The sequence below is a fragment of the Engystomops pustulosus genome, chromosome 6 (assembly GCF_040894005.1).
Source record: "Engystomops pustulosus chromosome 6, aEngPut4.maternal, whole genome shotgun sequence".
NCBI classification, from domain to species: Eukaryota; Metazoa; Chordata; class Amphibia; order Anura; family Leptodactylidae; genus Engystomops; species Engystomops pustulosus.
In genome coordinates, this window is record NC_092416.1 from 31112558 (window position 1) to 31134095 (window position 21538).

General features: G+C 45.0%; 1 protein-coding gene across 2 annotated transcripts; it reads right to left on the bottom strand.

Moving 5' to 3' along the window:
- Positions 1-1035: 1035 nt before the first annotated feature.
- LOC140134809 (uncharacterized) lies at positions 1036-10751 on the bottom strand. 2 transcript variants are annotated; one of them, XM_072155460.1, is made up of 2 exons: positions 10045-10065; positions 1036-3621 (listed from the first exon to the last, which is right to left on the bottom strand). In XM_072155460.1, exon 2 carries the CDS (start codon positions 3588-3590, stop codon positions 1569-1571), a length of 2022 nt encoding a protein of 673 aa, XP_072011561.1. In that variant the 5' UTR covers positions 3591-3621; positions 10045-10065; the 3' UTR covers positions 1036-1568. The 2 variants fall into 2 exon arrangements, with proteins under 2 accessions (XP_072011561.1, XP_072011560.1); XM_072155459.1 differs by lacking the exon at positions 10045-10065 and adding an exon at positions 10595-10751 and having other exon boundaries at positions 1040-3621.
- Positions 10752-21538: the final 10787 nt, after the last annotated feature.

Genomic DNA, 21538 nt, shown 5'->3' on the forward strand with positions numbered 1-21538 from the left:
GCTTATCTCCTCCCCCTCCCTGTACAATGACCTCTATATAGATAACACTGACCCATCATTACATCACTACTGACAATAGATGATGTCACAGCTTATCTCCTCCCCTCCCTGTACAATGACCTCTATATAGATAACACTGACCCATCATTACATCACTACTGACAATAGATGATGTCACAGCTTATCTCCTCCCCCTCCCTGTACAATGACCTCTATATAGATAACACTGACCCGTCTTATAACAAACTCTCCCATTGACCTTTGTGCAGTGAAACAATATATCAATATTTTGCAGTTAATGGAACAGAGGAGAAAATTAGGTAAAATGGCAGCCCGTATGATCCTGGACAAAAAAAAAATATTTTTTTTAAATTTGGTTTTTAATCAACTAAATGGTGATACATCCCATTTAAAAGGAAATCTACCATCAAAAAGGCATGATAAAGGAGCGACACTCAGATCCAGGCACTGTGACTGTAGTATCTTGTTATATTTGTTATCCATGGCCTCCTTCCTTCTAAAACTTTAAAAGTGATGCTAATGAGTCTAAATCGTTCCTAGAGTTGTTACCGGAGTCCTTCTGTGCTGTAGTTTCATAGGCTGTTACACAGGGGTAAGGGGGGAGTTCTACTCACAGTGTGATTGCTTCTGCACACTGTAACACCCTGTGAAGCTACAGTAAAGAGGGACTCTGGTAACACCCCTAGGAAACCTTCAGGCTCATTAGCATCATTTTATAGAATTAAATCATCATCATAACATTCAAATTTTAGAAGGAGGGAGGCCTTGCATGATAAATATAAGAAGATTACCACAGTCACAGTGCCACAGTGGATCTATGCGCAAGTGTCCCTGGTTTATCATGCTGGGTTTTGGTACATTTCCTTTACAGGACATCTATCACCAGGATGAAAGTCTGTATGCAAATGAGCCTGAGGGGCTCCAGGCTTCATTAACACCTCATTTGCATACAGCCCTTAATCCTGGTGGTAGATGCCCTTTAAATCAAAATCTACTACAGAGTCCACAGTAACTCGAAATAGGATTTAAAGAAACAAATATTTTGCAGGGATATTTTATTATAAAATGTTAGAAGTAAAATATATTCTTTTAGCTTCACAGATAAAAAAAAAAATATCTAATGCCATCTACTTACTAGAATTTAGAGGAATTTGACACGTTTCTAGATACACTGGGACTATAATAATACGCATGCATACGAGTATGCTAAATTTTCTAGTTCTATATATATAAAAAAAAAAGTTAATACATTTTACTTTTAAGAAATTTAATCTTTCGGTGAAATGGCGGACCGATACAAAAGGAGGTTGTACTATAGTCCCTTGTAGAGGAGCTACACGAAACAAGTCAAAAACTTTTACTTAGAATGTGGAATCTCTGGGCTAAAAGTTTTTTTTTTTTTGTTGTCCACACATTTTACACGTTTAGTGTACGAGGTTTAAAGCTACAATTCAGAAAAAAAACTTCTAAGTTGCTAAAAACAGTCCTTAATACAACATCTCTAGGTTACACATTATTGTAGAGGAGCATGTAAACTGAAGAAGGTCTCACTCCAGGACCTGGTGCACGGCCCTCAAGTGTCTCTTCACCCTACGTTTTTCCTGAAAGCTTTTTCCACACAGTGGGCAGGTATGCGGCCGCTCCCCGGTGTGCACCCGCTTATGTTTGGAAAAATTGGAAGAGTTATTAAACCTTTTGTAACACACGTCGCACTGGAAAGGCTTTTCGCCGGTGTGGATACGTTGATGACTGGATAGAGCGGACGATTGGGTGAACCCTTTGCCGCAAACCTGACAGACAAAAGGCCTCTCGCCCGTGTGGACCCTCAAGTGCTCCTTTAAGTCCGTAGCCCTTTTGAAACGTTTAGAGCACACGAAACAAATGTAGGGTTTCGCGTCCATTTCGAAGTATTGGCACCCGTCTTCGTCGAGGCGAGACTCCCAACATTCCATCAGGTCTTCTTGATATTCCACGCTACAGGGCAAGTCGCCCTCAAAATTTTCTTGGTAGTTCTCGTCGTCACATTGAATGAACTCCTCGGCAAGCGATGGCGACTCAATCTCTTTCAGATTTCCCTCCGCATCAATTTCGTGATCTTGAACGCGGTATTGAAATTTCGCGAGGCCGACCACCTCGTCGTCATCGCTTTCATCATCAGTAGTATCGGATATTTCCACGTATTCGTCTTGTGTCGCTTTAGTGTAAAAGTTGAGGTTTTTAGCTTCGGGTGGGGTAGTATTGCTACATTCATACGAGGGAGACCGGGAAAACTTTGGCTTGATGTTCCCCTCTTCCTTGACATGAAACACAGTCTCTCCATTTATAATGGAGCACTCCGCAGTCAGGTCTACGTCGTTCTGGAAATGCACCATATGCTTTGCTTTCATTTCCATGACTTTTTGCCTCTCTTTAAAGTTACTTGTCGTTATTGAAGGAGACAGTTCGTTTATAGTCAGTTTTCCATCACTTTCTTCTGGAATTTTCTTTTCGGAGACAAATTTTAGGTCTTCGTCATCTAGCACCATTTGACCCAAATCCTTTTTGATAAATAGCGACCCCATGCCGTTCAGATAGCTCATGCTATTCTTAATTCGGAGAGGCTGTTTGGAAGGAGAGAGGGGATCTTCCATTTTTACTTTTGCAATGATATCTTGCATTGAATGTGTTCGCTGGTGCTTCTTAAAATTGGAAGAATTGTTGAACGTTTTGCCACAGACGTTACAATGAAATGGCTTCTCCCCGGTGTGAATCCGCATGTGTCCGGTCAACACTGACGATTGAGTGAAACATTTGCCACATATTCTGCAGCGGTAGGGCCGTTCTCCAGTGTGAACACGCTCGTGGTCTTTTAAATCCGAAGTGCGCTTGAAGGCTTTATCGCAGTACGAACATGCATATGGCTTTTCGTTGAGTAACGCTCCGCTTAGCTTGTCTGGATTGGTCAGGTCTTCCGGCAGGTTATGAAGGCGTTTATGCTTTAGACAATTTGACAAATCTTTGAAGAGCTTACCACATATTTCACACTTATAGGTTCTCTCCATGACGTGGGTACGTTTGTGAATTAATAAAGAGGAAGACTGGGTGAAAGCTTTGGCACATAGATCACATTTATAAGGACGCTCATTCGTGTGTACATTGTAGTGGTCTTTCAAGATAGAACTATTCTGAAACGGACGCCCGCAGACCTGACAGTCTAAACAACTACCCCCATTATGCATGTGTTCATGAAACATGAGCTCCGACACGTAATGAAATGTTTCCGGACAGATACTGCATTGGAGATCCTGCCTTGAAACGGCTTCTTCTGGACAACTTTCGAGGTCTTCAAACTCACTTTTAACTGGGGACGTTGTACGACTATGTGGAGCTTCTAACTTGGGAAAGTTCCCCAACTTCATGGCCATCCCGTCGTGAAGGCTTTGTATGGATGTGCTCATCATCGTGTCACAGTTCGCTGGATGGGCTTGGTCTTCTGTAAAACATTCTCCTTGCTCTAACGTGTTACCATTTTCTTCTTCCGCTGTGGTGTTGAGCAATGCAACCTGAGCCGGTGGGAGATTTTTTGTCATACTCCAGTCGTTAAAGTTAATGTCCTTCCACCTAAAAAAAAAAAAAAAAAAAGTAGAGACAAAATATAAATATTTCTGGTTAGTATAAGAAAGTTCTGTGTACTGGTATTTTTGCACATAACTTTCATCCTTCCATTGGTATTGAACCATCAGTGCGGCATTCACATGGAAGCCGTGTATAATCCTAACCACTAATTGACATGTTGCTTCAAGTTGTGGGTCAGGGGCAAATGAAGCCTGCCATGGGCCCAGGGCTGTATGAATATTATAGCCCCTTCAAGTCTAAGTCACTTCCTATATAAGGTTCTAGAATCAGCTTCTTGGAAAATGGAAAAGGTGTCCTTTTTGTCTTCTTTCAATCTCTGGTTAAAAGGACCATTGAAGGACCTTTAAAGGTCCTAAATATGGCTCTTTTCTACATGTGTATTAAAAGCAGAAACAAATGTAAGAGCATTTCATGGGTAAAGGTCTTTCTCAGTATAAAATTTGGTGGCCATGGATACCCTACAAGGTTTGGGCCCCGGTCTACAGCCTAAGCTGCCTACATTAAAATCCACTACTGCTGTGAGTAGACCCTCTTTTGTTTGAACAGTCTGTGGTAGTGATATGTACACCAAATTTAAAGGTAGACTACATTATAGAGTTTTCGATGAGGAATTTGGTGTGGAAACTGCTTCGAAATTCTATGCCCACAGTTTTTGGAAAGGAATTTAAAGCACATTTTTGCACCAAAATTCTCACGAAAAAGTCTCCTATTGGCTTTGGTGGGAAGTGTATTCAAATCTCAAGTGACATGATTGATAACATTAAAGATTCTGCAGGAACTGCGATTCGATACCAAATGGAGGCTTTAGGGGGTTGTCCAGAGTTTGAAAAACATGGCTGCTTTCTTCTAAAGACCATGGTCTGTGCTGGTATTGCAGCTCCGCTTATCTCCTACAGAGTTGCAATTGCAACTAAAATTTTAATTTTAGCAGTACACGTCTTAAAAGACAGTCACCTCATCTGTCCAGAGCTGTAATACCGGAACAAACCATGGGCAGGTGTGGCACTGTTTTTGGGAGAAATCAGCCATGCTTTTGAACCTCTGAAAAACATCTACAAAATAATAATGGATTTTAGAAGACTTTCTAAATTAGAAGGCATATCAGAAAATGGCTGTAATTAAAGGTTTAGTGTCTCACTAGCAGATCGTTTTATGTGATATGGGGAGGGTCATTTAACCCTTTACCAGCAGGCATTGCTGGTTTGGAGGAAGGAGTGTAAAATTCTGGTGACAGGTCTTCTTTAAAGTCCCCCAAGTACTTTGTTTTTTGAGGCCGCATCTATTTGACTTGCCAGCAGTTTTTCTGCTGCCTCCATTATATTTGGAGCCTAATAACGAACCCCTAGTAATAGTTTATTATTCTTCTTTCTTCCCCTTGTCTCCAAATACTCATTTTCCTCATCAATATTATCCCACAGGACGGGCATGAGGTTTGTTTTCACATATAAACCTCTCCCTCTTTATTTATACAATCATTTCTGGGGGAAAAAAAAAGACTAGAACCATCTATATAACGGCCCAGTCGTAGCCATCGTCCAGCCATGTCTCACTGATACCCACTAGACCAGTGATGGCAAACCTTTTAGAGATCGAGTGCCCAAAATGCAAACCTGACCCACTTATTTATTGCAAAGTGCCAACACGGCAATTCTAGCATTAAATTATTAAAATCTTCTTGCTCCGTGCTATACCACAGCTCTCAAGGGTCTCGAGGACACTAATATCGTTGACAGAAGGTGGGAAAATTCAGATGGCAACTGGAGCTTCCCTGAACAGGAATAATTGTGGGGCCAAGAGCAGGAGCTTCACGGCTCCAATGATAATCTGAGCATGTCCTCACCTTCTCTTCTTGCAGTCTCAGGTAGACCAAGATGCTTCACGTTTTGGGCTACCTGGGCCTGCAGGAGGATCCCTCAAGTCCTGTCTGGTGAATTCTGTGCTGGGGCAACAGCCTGAGTGCCCACTGAGGGGGCTCAGAGTGCCACCTCTGGCACCCGTGCCATAGGTTCGCCACCACTGCACTAGACCAATCTCCATCATTGAGACTACACATTCCTCCATCTTGTTTGTGAGGCCTTCTGCATTAGTGAAATTATCTTACTCCACTTCCTGTAATACCCATTGATCAACCTTTATTAATTCCTTCCCTATTTTACTTGTTAATCCCATCCCCCTCTACGGTTTTATCCCTTCATCTGTACACTTGTCCCTCCTCCCCCCTAATCCTAATCCAAAAGATTCTCCAGCCGACTAACCATCTCCCCCCCACCCAACACAGCTGCACCCTCCCCATTTAGTTGCAGCCCATCCCTAGGAAAGAGCCAGTAGCCAACAGAGAAGTCGGCCCAATTCTCCATGAACCCAAACTCTTCCTTCTTGCACCATTTTCTAGGCCACTTATTTAACCCCCTAAGCTCCTGCTGTCTCTTTATAGCGATGCCCGTGGCACTGGTAGTTTTTCTGAAAACACTACCTTGGAGGTCCTTGACTTGAGCTTTCTACCTAGTTTTCAAAAATCATTCTTAAGGATCTTCAATTTCCCACTGACTTTGTCGTCATTGGTATCGATGTGGACCATGACCGCTGGATCTTCTCAAGTTCCACCCAGAAATCTGTCGATCCACAACATGGCGAACCTGTATTTAGGTCCAGCATTCACTGTCCCCCATCTGTACACTTAATTATAGAATCCCCTACAACCAAAATCTGTCTAACCCTCTCTGCACTCCCATTCCCAACCTTCCTACAGTTGTCTGGTGGCTAGCAGCCACAGTCTTCCGTAGTGATGCCGATCCTCACACCCAATATCAGCCATACATGCATGTTCATAAGAGTTGGTCAGGACTACCGTCCCCGGTACTTCTCTTTCTACTCCTTTTTCTGACGGTCTTCCAGCTACCAGCCTGTGAGCCCTGAGCTTGTCCACCTCCACCCTCCCTGACCCCAGCCAGTGCCATCTGTGTCTGATCTAGGCCCTGCTCCAGGAGCAAAATGCCCCTCAGTTTTTCTAGTAGACCATTTAGATCCAGGACCCGGGCTTCCAAAAACTCAACGTACTTCCATCTAGTGGAAACATATTCACCCTCCAACAGTTGTTCAAGGCTGGTATACATTTATTGTGTACATTTTAGGGCTAAAAGAACATATAACCAACATAATTCTAAAATTCACCTCCAGATAGTTTTCATTGCTTTGAAGCTCTCAAATGGTTAACAACCTTTCTAAAAGCTGTTAGAGGGGTGCACATTTGAAAATGGGGTGAATCGATCCAACAGGAGCATAGATTTTTTGATGGTAGATTTCCTTTAACGCCCATCTTTCCAGAGTCGCTAATTTAAAAACCCAATAAGCCAATTAGGTGCTATACTATGGATGGGGTGCCAGCTCATCTGCTTCAGCTACATAGCCCGTTTAGGATATTGGGTGCAGCTCATTACAATGTACAAATATTTGATTTGGCAGAACAGGAAGCTTTCTAATGATATTTTAATACCTAGGACTGACTGTGGTAAAGTCAAGGAAGCCTCCTCTACACCTATATATGAGGCAGTTCTACCATCACCATAGACAGGGGGCATCCTCTACACCTAGAGGAGAGGTGGTTCTACCATCACCATAGACAGGGGGCATCCTCTACACCTAGAGGAGAGGAGGTTCTACCATCACCATAGACAGGGGACATCCTCTACACCTAGAGGAGAGGAGGTTCTACCATCACCATAGACAGGGGGCATCCTCTACACCTATATATGAGGCAGTTCTACCATCACCATAGACAGGGGGCATCCTCTACACCTAGAGGAGAGGAGGTTCTGCCATCACCATAGACAGGGGACATCCTCTACACCTAGAGGAGAGGAGGTTCTACCATCACCATAGACAGGGGGCATCCTCTACACCTATATATGAGGCAGTTCTACCATCACCATAGACAGGGGGCATCCTCTACACCTAGAGGAGAGGCGGTTCTACCATCACCATAGACAGGGGGCATCCTTTACACCTAGAGGAGAGGGGATTCTACCATCACCATAGACAGGGGGCATCATCTACACCTAGAGGAGAGGTTATTCTACCATCACCATAGACAGGGGGCATCATCTACACCTATATATGAGGCAGTTCTACCATCACCATAGACAGGGGGCATCCTCTACACCTAGAGGAGAGGTGATTCTACCATCACCATAGACAGGGGGCATCTTCTACACCTAGAGGAGAGGTGGTTCTACCATCACCATAGACAGGGGGCATCCTCTACACCTAGAGGAGAGGTAGTTCTACCATCACCATAGACAGGGGACATCCTCTACACCTAGAGGAGAGGTAGTTCTACCATCACCATAGACAGGGGCATCCTCTACACCTAGAGGAGAGGAGGTTCTACCATCACCATAGACAGGGGGCATCCACTAAACCTAGAGGAGATGCAGTTCTACCATCACCATAGACAGGGGGCATCCTCTACACCTAGAGGAGAGGAGGTTCTACCATCACCATAGACAGGGGGCATCCACTAAACCTAGAGGAGATGCAGTTCTACCATCACCATAGACAGGGGGCATCCTCTACACCTAGAGGAGAGGAGGTTCTATCATCACCATAGACTAGGTGTAGATGAAGACCCCTGTCTATGGTGATGATAGAACCTCCTCTCCTCTAGGTGTAGAGGATGCCCCCTGTCTATGGCGATGGTAGAACCGCCTCTCCTCTAGGTGTAGAGGATGCCCCCTGTCTATGGTGATGGTAGAACCTCCTCTCCTCTAGGTGTAGAGGATGCCCCCTGTCTATGGTGGTGGTAGAACTGCATCTCCTCTAGGTGTAGAGGATGTCCCCTGTCTATGGTGATGGTAGAACCTCCTCTCCTCTAGGTGTATAGATTCCTCCCCGTCTATGGTGATGGTAGAATCTCCTCTCCTCTAGGTGTAGATGATGCCCCCTGTCTATGGTGATGGTAGAACCTCCTCTCCTCTAGGTGTAGAGAGAGGATGTCCCCTGTCTATGGTGATGGTAGAACTGCATCTCCTCTAGGTGTAGAGGATGTCCCCTGTCTATGGTGATGGTAGAACCTCCTCTCCTCTAGGTGTAGAGGATGCCCCCTGAGGAGAGGAGGTTCTACCATCACCATAGACAGGGGGCATCCTCTACACCTAGAGGAGAGGAGGTTCTACCATCACCATAGACAGGGGGCATCCTCTACACCTAGAGGAGAGGAGGTTCTACCATCACCATAGACAGGGGACATCCTCTACACCTAGAGGAGAGGCGGTTCTACCATCGCCATAGACAGGGGGCATCCTCTACACCTAGAGGAGAGGCGGTTCTACCATGGCCATAGACAGGGGGCATCCTCTACACCTAAAGCAGAGGAGGTTCTACCATCACCATAGACAGGGGACATCCTCTACACCTAGAGGAGAGGAGGTTCTACCATCACCATAGACAGGGGACATCCTCTACACCTAGAGGAGAGGAGATTCTACCATCATCATAGACAGGGGCATCCTCTACACCTAGAGGAGAGGAGGTTCTACCATCACCATAGACAGGGGACATCCTCTACACCTAGAGGAGAGGCGGTTCTACCATCGCCATAGACAGGGGGCATCCTCTACACCTAGAGGAGAGGCGGTTCTACCATGGCCATAGACAGGGGGCATCCTCTACACCTAAAGCAGAGGAGGTTCTACCATCACCATAGACAGGGGACATCCTCTACACCTAGAGGAGAGGAGATTCTACCATCATCATAGACAGGGGCATCCTCTACACCTAGAGGAGAGGTTATTCTACCATCACCATAGACAGGGGGCATCCTCTACACCTAGAGGAGAGGAGGTTCTACCATGGCCATAGACAGGGGGCATCCTCTACACCTAGAGGAGAGGAGGTTCTACCATCACCATAGACAGGGGGCATCCTCTACACCTAGAGGAGAGGAGGTTCTACCATCACCATAGACAGGGGACATCCTCTACACCTAGAGGAGAGGAGGTTCTACCATCACCATAGACAGGGGACATCCTCTACACCTAGAGGAGAGGAGGTTCTACCATCACCATAGACAGGGGACATCCTCTACACCTAGAGGAGAGGCGATTCTACTGTCAGTGTGCTTTTATCTCTCCCTATATTATTGCAGAGAGTTTCCACATACCAAAAAATACCCAGCTTTCCCAGATCCGGGGAATATTTACTGAATGAGACTGTGGAACTCTCTCCCTCAGGAGATTGTTATGGCAGATACTTTGTGTTCAAGAGGGACCTAGATGCCTTACATAGAGAGCAAAAATATCACATATTATGGGAACTAGATTCTTGAGAAGGGAGGTTGTTCCAGGAATTTACTTTTACTGCAGTATAGGAAATTATTTTCACAGCAGGATTATAAATTGGGACTCAACGAACCTGCATCTTTATTCAACCTCCTCCACTGCCATACTTTCTGCAGATTCTACGCCACATATTTAAAAAAAAAATGAAACTTAAAAACCAAAAAAATAGAATTATCAATCACAAAAAAATAAAATTTTTTACATGATTTAGTAGTGGAATTTGCAGTATCTGTCCGGTGACATTTTGGCGCTGTCTGCTAAAGATGTTGAGGCGTTTGTGTTATGTCGGAGATTCGTAAATGTAACTTTTTGTGTCGTCTCCATGGGAAACAGCGATATAAACATTCTACATTACAGAATCCTCACGGATTACATGAAATCCGTGGAAATCTCCGCCAGGAATCCCAGGTTTTCCTTAGTTTTGTGCAGTAAATCTGGTCCCCGGTGACACCTCCTGACCGCCCCCTCCAGACACTGCCCAGGATGGCCAGGGGCCTAGGACGCCATAATCACTGCAGCTCATTGTCGCCCCCCTCTCACAGCAGTCTGGGGTCTTCGCTCAGGCACATACAGCTCCCGGCAGGACCCGCAGCCTCCCTCCCAGACAAGAGAAAGCACTTTACCTTCCCGGGGCTCACACAGCATGGAGGCCGCCCCGTCCTGTGACCCTCTGCCAGCGCCTCCAAACTTTCAGCCAACACAAGTAAATCCCTGCCGGAGCTGCTGCGGGGAGATGCTAAATCCTAGTCGGCTCAAGGACCTTTGATGATGTCATGGCCATGTGACCAGTCACATGTGGGGGAGGGGTCCTGCTGGAGGTCTTTGTTGTTTGGATGACAATGTCCCTCTATATACTATATACACACAGCTCTGCACCGTATACTATATACACACACAGCTCTGCACCGTATACTATATACACACACAGCTCTGCACCGTATACTATATACACACACAGCTCTGCACCGTATACTATATACACACACACAGCTCCGCGCCGTAAACTATATACACACAGCCCGCACCGTACACTATATACACACAGCTCCGCACCATATACTGTATACACACACACAGCTCCACACCGTACACTATATACACACACAGCTCCGCACCATATACTGTATACACACACACAGCACCGCACCGTATACTATATACACACACACACAGCTCCACGCCGTATACTATATACACAGCTCCGCACTGTATACTATATACACACACACACAGCTCCGCGCCGTATACTATATACACACACACAGCTCCGCACCGTACACTATATACACACAGCCCCGCACCGTACACTATACACACACAGCTCTGCACCGTATAGTATATACACACTGCTCCGCACCGTACACTATATACACACAGCTCCGCACCGTACACTATACACACACAGCTCTGCACCGTATAGTATATACACACAGCTCCGCACCGTACACTATATACACACAGCTCCGCACCGTACACTATACACACACAGCTCCGCACCGCATACAATATACACACAGCTCCGCACCGTATACTATATACACACAGCTCCGCACCGTATACTATATACACACAGCTCCGCACCGTATACTATACACACACAGCTCCGCACTGTACACTATATACACACAGCTCCACACTGTATACTGTATACACACAGCTCCACACCATATACTATATAGACACAGCTCCACACCATATACTATATAGACACAGCTCCACACCTTATACTATATAGACACAGCTCCGCACCATATACTATATAGACACAGCTCTGCACGGTGCATTTTGGTCGCGTTTTGATACGCATTACAACAGCTGAAATGAGGTGATTTGCCTAATCACATTAATATTAACATTTGCGTTTCCAAACACAGTGTAAACGCAACGTTAACGCATGCATTAACAAAGTGTTAACAAAACTCAAACATAAATGCATTGTTAATGCATGCGTTAACATCGTGTTTACACTGCGTTTTGTACACGCAAATGTGAACAGTAATGTAATTCGGCAAATCACCTCATCTCAGCTGTTGTAATGCGTTTCAAGACGCAATACAAACGCAACCAAAACGCACCATGTGGCCGAGCCCTTAGGGCGCGTTCACACGTTGCGTTTTGACCTGCGTTTTCATTGCGTCTGAAATGCATATACAACAGCTAAGAGAGGTGATTTGCATAATTACATCACTGTTAACATTTATGTTTACATATGCATCGTAAATGTGTTAACACATGCATTTTGTTAACGTAAACGCAATGTAATTAGGCAAATCACCTCTCATCAGCTGTTGTATATGCGTTTCAAATGCACAAACAGCCTGTAACAATATTCTACAGGCGGCACAGAGTCCTAGATCCTGGATCGCACTGTCCACTATATATATATATATATCAGCGAGGAGCCAAAAAGAATTGATATGGATGTGCATTTAGTTATTTCATTAACAGAGGATTATGCATTTATAAAAATAAAAGTGGGAGTTTTCATGGAAAACACAAAATTGTCTTGGTTGACCCCAAACTTTTGAACAGTAGTGTAGCTACATAGAAGTCCACACATACATGTTCATACACTGTTCAACCCCTCCGCGCCGTTCTAGTACAGCGCAAGGGCAACTGGGCTCTTCTGGGCCACCACTTCCTGCTGACGTCACCCGACCAATCGGATCAGTCCCGCCCACCGGTCGCTGCGATTGGCCAATCAATTCTGACTGGCCAACTGCAGCGTTTGTAGGCTGAAAACTTGTTTTTAGCTCCCTCTCCTTCCTCCAGCGGCTCCATTTTGGTTTGGTATCGCTGGAGAGAGGAGCAGAGTGTTACTGTTTGCACCAAAACAGTATTTTCCTATCTGTTCCTTACTGTTCCCTCCTGCATCCTGTGTGTTCCCTTGTCTTCCGTTTTTCCCATCTCCTGTCTGTCCCTTCTGAACCCAAACACACTTTTCAGTGCACTCTGTGAATAGCGCTGCACAGTATCTTTAGCGGTAGTTCGGGTGTCTTAGGGCAAGTTAGGTGCATTTGTACAGTGCACATAGGGTTTTTTTTGTGCCTGGTAGTATTTTTTTCCCAGAGTGCTGTAGGTGTACCTGTAGTTGGGTGCACTTATCTATTTTTTGAGTGTGCCATCTGTGCGGCTTGTCCGTGTGGTTTGGTGCGCATTATTTCATTTTTTTTGTGTGCCGGCTTGACAGTAGTTGGGTGCACATCATCTAATTTTTTTGGTGTACGTTCTCTAGTTTTTTTCTGGTACAGATTCTTCCTTTTTTGTGTGCAATGTCTCAGAAGACGTACACCGTGTTGGAGGCATACAACACGTCAGCCTCTGACACTGAGTCAGCAAGTGAGGATGATGTCCCCTTTTACCTATCATCAATCATCGTCATCCATCATCATCCTCCATCATCATCCATCATCCTCATCCTCCTGCTCATCTTCCAGTGACCTGGAAGGACCCCCGAGAAGGCCAGTAGGGTTCCTGTGCCTTCTGCTATTGAAGTGTCTGGGGCTTCCACTGACCCCACATGGGTAGCCCCAGATAATTATACCCCTCAGGTCCCCGATTTTGTGGGCCAACCTGGAATTAAATTTGACACGGCAGGGCTCAGAGCTGTGGACTTTTTAAAGTTTTTTTTTGATGAGGAGCTGTTGATTTTAATTGTAGTCCAGACCAATCTCTACACTGCACAGTATATTGCCCAAAACCCCTCTTCATTTTATGTACAACCCTACAGGTGGACCCCTGTCACTGCAGCAGAGATGCAGAAGTATTGGGTCATAAAACTTCTTATTGGTATAGTAAAGAAGCCATCAATCAGGGACTACTGGAGCATAGACATTCTGTACCACACCCAATGTTCCACATGGCGATGAGCAGGATGCGCTCTGAAGCCATCCATAAGTTTATGCACTACAATGACAACATACAGTGCCCACGAAGACGACCCCAGTTATGATCGTTTATTTAAGGTCAAGCCCATATTAGATCATTTTAGTGCCAAATTTCCCCAGGCATATACTTTAAAGGGAGACTTCAATTAAGCCAGTACCTGCCCAGTAAGAGGTCAAGGTATGACATGAAGATGTATAAGCTGTGCGAAAGTACATCAGGGTATACCTACAAGTTCAGGGTAAATGAAGGGAAGGACTCCAGTATAGTACCTCCAGAATGCCCCCCCCCCCCCTTCCTGAGTGTGGGATTTGGTGCACCCACTGCTGGACCAGGGATACCACCTCGACCTGGACAATTTCTACACCAGCACTACTCTGTTTAAGTGCCTCGCTTCCAAAAATACTGCAGCATGTGGCACTGTATGCAGAAATCAGAGAGGTCTCCCTAAGTCGAGGCTTGGGCAAAAACTTAAAAAGCATGATAGCAGGGCACTATGCAGCGACTCTGTACAGGAGAGCCGGGCACTATGCAGCGACTCTGTGTTGTGTGTTAAGTACAAGGACAAGAGGGAGGTCCCTGTATTAACCACACTACATGGACACACCACCACCCCTGTACCAGTACGAGGTACCAGTACAGAAACCCCCAAGCCAGACTGTATTTTAGATTATAAGTACGTTTAGATTATAAGTACAACGCCATGGGGAAGTCGAGGGTGTGCTTCAAGAATCTGGCCATGCACATCATGAAGATAGCTCTATATAATGCTTATGTGCTAACATTGATGTGCAGGCCAGAGGGGAACTTTCCTGGAATTTCAAGAGGTGGTAATAAAGTACTTTCTTTTTGGAGACCAGGAAGGGGGGAGTGCCAGCACTTCTGGAAGCGTGGCCACATCACGTATTGTACCAGGGGAGCACTTTCCAGGAGTAGTTCCCCAAACTGCCAAGAAGGGAAGAACACAGAAGAGGTGCAGGGTGTGCTCCAAAAAAGGCATTTGGAAGGACACCATTTATCATTTTGAGACCTGCCCAGAAAAAACAGGGTTATGTATGAAAGATGCTTCCGAATTTATCATACATCCCTGGCTTTTTAGAGTACCATGTTGTTACCCTGATGTACTATGCACAGCTTATACATCATGCTGCATGCCGCTCCTTCCCTTCTAAGCCCTGCCGTGTGCCCAGCCTGTAGATTATTGCCGCATCATGGGGTGTTTGTCTCCCGTTGTAGGAGCTCAACACATGACATAATGGATATTTTTTACTATGCACTATCCATTATGCATTTTTTGGGGGTCCACCTGTGGGGTTAAAATTCTAACTATACCCCTAGTTTAATTCATGGAGGGTGTAGTTTAAAAAATAGTTCAGTTCTTAGGGGTTTCTACTGTACTGGCCCCTATTGGCATCTACAAATGCTTCATGATGCCAAAAAGAAAAAAAATGTACAATGCCTGTGATCCAAAATGCAAGTTATTCCCTTTTGAGCCATGCCATGTCTCCACCCTGCAGTTTATTGCCGCCTATGGGGTAATGCCCTAAACAGGGGAATCCGCAGAATTATTTTTTGATGTGTTTCTCCCCAGTGGCATGATTTGGGCAAAATACTTTTGTCACTACAATGGCATATTTGATAAATTGCAATACATTTTTTACTCTGCACTACTCACTTTGTATTACATTTGAGCCAGCATCTTAGGGTTTAAAATGCTGATACAACCCTACATACGTTCTTTGAGGGGTGCCCTTTCCAAAATGGGGTCACTACTTGGGGGGTTGTATTGTATCTATTGAAAACGTAGCTCCAAAACCTAAATTTTGCTCCTTTCCTCCTAAGCCCTGCTGTGTCTTCATCCAGCAGATTATTGCTGCCTATGGGGTATTGCCGTAAACGGGGTAACCCGCAGAAGTTGCTACTAAAACTTGAAACCTTCCATAAAATTATGGAAATAAAAAGAAGACCATTATGGAATGGCAAAAGGTTGCTACAAAAAAAAATTCTGGTTTGCCTTTTTGTCCAAAAAGTAGAACATTTGAAACTTTGAAAATATGTCATTTAAAAAAAAAAAAATGTTCCTAAATTATTGAATTGTTACCCCCCAAAAAAGAAATGTCACCGAAATGACACTACTAACATAAACTACAACGGGGGACATTTACTATGGCGTTTCCGCCAGTTTTGTGGCGCTCTCACCACATGTTCTGCTCTCCTACCTATTTATTAGCTGGCGGCGCCAAAAAAAATGACTTTTTCCGTCTGCTCCGACTCTTCTCCGAAAAGGGGCGTGGCTTTGGCGGAGTGGAAACTCAGACACAATTAATATGTGTCGCAGCCCTTTTTGGGCGCTGTAAACTGGCGGAAAGTAGACCAAAAGAAAACTGGTCTAGCAGGGACTGTTGGACACATTTCTGGTGCTCGGGACAGATTTTGGTCCCGGGGACAGAAAATGGTCTCGGCGCCAGAAATGTCTCTGCACAGCTCCACAATATTAAATGTGTATCTTCTTTCCCAGAGCAGGTCGGTAACAAAGCCAATGCAGACACCGACACTTTAAGTAAATGTCCCCCAATGTCTCACGAGAAAACACCTCATTTTCAATAAAGACAGAGTGTAAAAGCCCATGACACCTGCAGTGCAAAAATGCCTCTGCCTTTTCTAAGCATTTGCATTACAATATACACTCACCGGCCACTTTATTAGGTACACCTGTCCAACTGCTCGTTAACACTTAATTTCTAATCAGCCAATCACATGGCAGCAACTCAGTGCATTTAGGCATGTAGACATGGTCAAGACAATCTCCTGCAGTTCAAACCGAGCATCAGTATGGGGAAGAAAGGTGATTTGATGCCTTTGAACGTGGCATGGTTGTTGGTGCCAGAAGGGCTGGTCTGAGTATTTCAGAAACTGCTGATCTACTGGGATTTTCACGCACAACCATCTCTAGGGTTTACAGAGAATGGTCCGAAAAAGAAATAACATCCAGTGAGCGGCAGTTCTGTGGGCGGAAATGCCTTGTTGATGCCAGAGGTCAGAGGAGAATGGGCAGACTGGTTCGAGCTGATAGAAAGGCAACAGTGACTCAAATCGCCACCCGTTACAACCAAGGTAGGCAGAAGAGCATCTCTGAACGCACGTCGAACTTTGAGGCAGATGGGCTACAGCAGCAGAAGACCACACCGGGTGCCACTCCTTTCAGCTAAGAACAGGAAACTGAGGCTACAATTTGCACAAGCTCATCGAAATTGGACAGTAGAAGATTGGAAAAACGTTGCCTGGTCTGATGAGTCTCGATTTCTGCTGCGACATTCGGATGGTAGGGTCAGAATTTGGCGTCAACAACATGAAAGCATGGATCCATCCTGACTTGTATCAACGGTTCAGGCTGGTGGTGGTGGTGGTGTCATGGTGTGGGGAATATTTTCTTGGCACTCTTTGGGCCCCTTGGTACCAATTGAGCATCGTTGCAACGCCACAGCCTACCTGAGTATTGTTGCTGACCATGTCCATCCCTTTATGACCACAATGTACCCAACATCTGATGGCTACTTTCAGCGGGATAATACGCCATGTCGTAAAGCTGGAATCATCTCAGACTGGTTTCTTGAACATGACAATGAGGTCACTGTACTCAAATGGCCTCCACAGTCACCAGATCTCAATCCAATAGAGCATCTTTGGGATGTGGTGGAACGGGAGATTTGCATCATGGATGTGCAGCCGACAAATCTGCGGCAACTGTGTGATGCCATCATGTCAATATGGACCAAAATCTCTGAGGAATGCTTCCAGCATTGTTGAATCTATGCCACGAAGAATTGAGGCAGTTCTGAAGGCAAAAGGGGGTCCAACCCGTTACTAGCATGGTGTAACTAATAAAGTGGCCGGTGAGTGTAATTGTGTGTTATAACTTACTCGTGCATCCTTACAAAATCCTGGGGTAGTCACAAGGGCTGGACTTTGGTTTGGATGCATTTCAAAAAACAACATGTGACTTGTCTGTGTTACTCACTCCTCAGATCTTAGCCCCCACCTTTGTGCTAGATAGATAGTGCTGATTCAATAGATTAGAAAAAGTGCAGGGACTGAGATAAGTAAACAATTAAGTATCCGCTATATCAATCAGGTAATATAAACTCAGTCCCTAGTAGTGCATATAGAAATCAGAACACAGGATTATATAATACAATGACATTACCGAAAAGGTGATCCAGGAAAGGCGAGTGTGATTACCCCATGCGTATTGCCTATTAGATGGGCTCTCATCAGGGGTTCAAACTCCCTGCTTGTGAGAGGTGGCGGAGCACAGCACCGGAGAGAGCAGGGAGCAGCTACATATGCCGTATAAGCTGTTGCTGTTTTCAGAGGGTGCAGGGAGCAGCCCACTCACTCCTGCTGCTGCCCGCAGCCCTTCCAACAGCAGCTACAGCACAATAACACACAGGCGCTGGCAGGGGGCAGAATGGAGAAGGTTAGCGAGGTCGCTCATTCTGCCTCCACCTAGGAACCCAGCTGGGACATCCAAGAAGGGGGGAGCTGCAGTATAATGAAGGAATCCATCTGGGGCACTCCCGGCATGTGTGATAGTAGATCCTCGGGCAGATGGCGAAGGGGCGGCCCATGGTGTTAGCGGCAGCAGGCCAAGGATCGCACTGGAGCTGACGTGTGCTCCAAGATGGAGTCTCATGTGCTTCTGCCCAGCAGGGGTTTATATAGTCCCCTGGTCAGGTGGTAGCACTTCTCCAATCAGTTTCTAGCTTGCTTTACAAAAACATCATTGGCCAGTAACATCTCACTGTGTTACCTCTTGCCTTACCAGGAAGTGGCTACAGCTGCAATTTCTAGCTTCTCCAGTACCTAGAGTCCTCCTACAGAGGTGAACAGCTCCTGACAAGGAGAGGACGCTATAAGCAACTACCACCTTACCGATATTATGATGCTCCCAAATACATCACTAATATCTGCAGTGTGTGAGGTAAAGATATTGCCATATACATTACTGATATCTATTGATGTAATTGATTTTCGGGTAGCTTTTGACAAGTCGGTATTACCGGCAAACTGCCTCCCCCCTCACATATATTTCTGACCTCATATATATTTTACCACATCTGCAATATGTGAGCTAAATGGAGCATTTGCACAAGGAAAGATAGTAAGATATTGCATTTCAGATATAATACCTCAGCCATGTCCACAGTATGTGGGGTGATACTGCTTTCATGTGGTAACAATGATTTATGAGGTAAGAATCTCAGATATGATGAAGAAGCTGATACTACACTTGTAAATGATGTCTGTGGCGTATATGGCCGGAGTATTATACTCCCTGAGGTTGGAGAGGTTTCCTCCAGATTATCAGTACAAGGGAGACAAAGCAGGAAGTAAGATCTACTACTGATCCGTACCCTCCTCACAGTAACACACTGGCAGGGTCGGCTCCAGGTTTCAGGAGGCCACTGGGCGACAGAGCCTCTTGAGGCTCCATTCACACGTTCCACCTGGATTGTATTTCATATCGCAATCCAGACGGAAGGAGGAGGGGTTTGGCTGGATTACTCCTCCCCTTCAAAAAAACACAATTTTTTAAATTTTTCTGTGAATGCCGCAGAATGAGGGTTTGTTTTCTGCATTACAAATTGTACTTCCTAGTGTCAGTATTTAAGATCCAGGAAAGGTAGAAATAAATTATAAATGTGGTGAAATTGTATGAAAAGAGCATTTGCACCATTTTCTTATGGGCTCTGTGTTTACCGTGTGCACCAAATGGCCCCTCCGTTTAATTCTTTAGGTGGGTACAATCACTGCATTACCAAGTTTATATAGTTTTTAATGTGTTTTAATACATTGAAAAAAAAAAAAGTTTAATCTTTTGTACATAAAAAATATCTTCAACTCTTGAATCTTACCATATTCTGATGCCAATAACTTTTTCATACTTCTGTGTATGGACCTGTGTAAAGTGTAGCTTTTAAAATGTTCATTTCTGTCATTTTGGGGACTAATAAATATTTTTTTAATGGAAATTCTTGTGTTCAAAAAGTGTTGATTTGGACACCGGGAAGTTATTTTCCTTTACAAGGCTCATTGTTGGGAATAATCATTTTTAAGATTTTGAAATATCAGTTTTGGGACTGGGTGACTAGGACTAGGTGACACCTAGCATGTTTAAAGGAAACCTACCACTTCAGATCTACCTATTAAGGTGGAACCGATGGTAGGTGCATCTAACGTATGTAAAGATAGCACTTTTTAGGGTAATATGCAAATTTTCTAAAGAGGCTTCTGGGGTGTGGAGTAGCTGGAGCGAAGGCTACACGGTGCAGCTACTCCATGCCCCTGTAGCCTCTTTGATCCTCCTACCCAGACATCTTCAGCACACAGCTACAAGGAGCTGAGTGCACCCGTCAGTGAAGCCGAAGTTCTGCGCATGCGCAGTAGCTAATGCATTGGAGCCGAGATCGTGTAGACAACGGCCTGTGTTCTGTGCATGCGCAGTAGCTCCTGCATTGGAGCCGAGATCGTGCAGACAACGGCCTGTGTTCTGCGCATGCGCAGTAGCTCCTGCATTGGAGCCGAGATCGTGCAGACAACGGCCTGTGTTCTGCGCATGTGCAGTAGCTCCTGCATTGGAGCCGAGATCGTGCAGACAACGGCCTGTGTTCTGCGCATGCGCAGTATCTCCTGCATTGGAGCCGAGATCGTGCAGACAACGGCCTGTGTTCTGCGCATGCGCAGTAGCTCCTGCATTGGAGCCGAGATCGTGCAGACAACAGTCTGTGTTCTGCGCATGTGCAGAACTGCGGTTTTGTGGACGAGTTACAAGGAGCTGCGCGCTGAAGATGTCTGGGTAGAAGGATCAAATAGGCTACTGGGGAGTATAGTAGCCGCGCCGTGTAGCCTCAGCTCCATCTACTCCATGCCCCAGTAACCTCTTTAGAAAATTTGCATATCACCTTGATTAAAGATTAGAAAAGATAGAGGGGAGTAAAGGATTAGCCCTAAAAAAAGGGCTATCCATACATTCGTTAGATGCACCTACCACCGGTTCTACCTTAATAGGTATCCGTAGTGCTAGGTTACCTTCAAGTTTATTTTTATTTCTATTTTAGGTAAATGGGAGTGATTTGAACTTTTTTGTTGTGTGCTTTTATTTTTAACCTTTATGTTAAAATTCCTGCCCCCTGCTGATGCTTTTACCTCCATACTTTCCTCGCCCCATCAATATGTAATAATTAGTCGTTTTGCTGAAAGAGATTACGGTAATAAAACTACTGAAGATAAAAAAGTATAAGTTTAGGTTCCCTTTACATGTCCGCCTTTCCTTATAACTTCTGGAGAGTCTTTACAGGCCATCCAAGAGTCCCGAACTTCCTTCCTTTCCACACCATCGGGAGCTAGAATGGAAATTTTATCCAGACTTTCTCAGCCAGCATGTGGTTTTGGTATAGCTGCCCATTTATAAGGAGGAGCAGGATTTTTTTTTTTTTTAGTATGGGCAGCTGCAGCCTTCGGCGGGTGTGCTGCTGTCAACATGATGTCACCACTGAGCCTCTTTATGTACACAAAGGCTAGCAGTGCCACGGGAGCTGAAACGGAGCCCAGCAGAGAGATCACTACAACTTGTTTGTTACTTTCTACCCCCTGAGCATAACCCGGATTCCGAACAACAACAT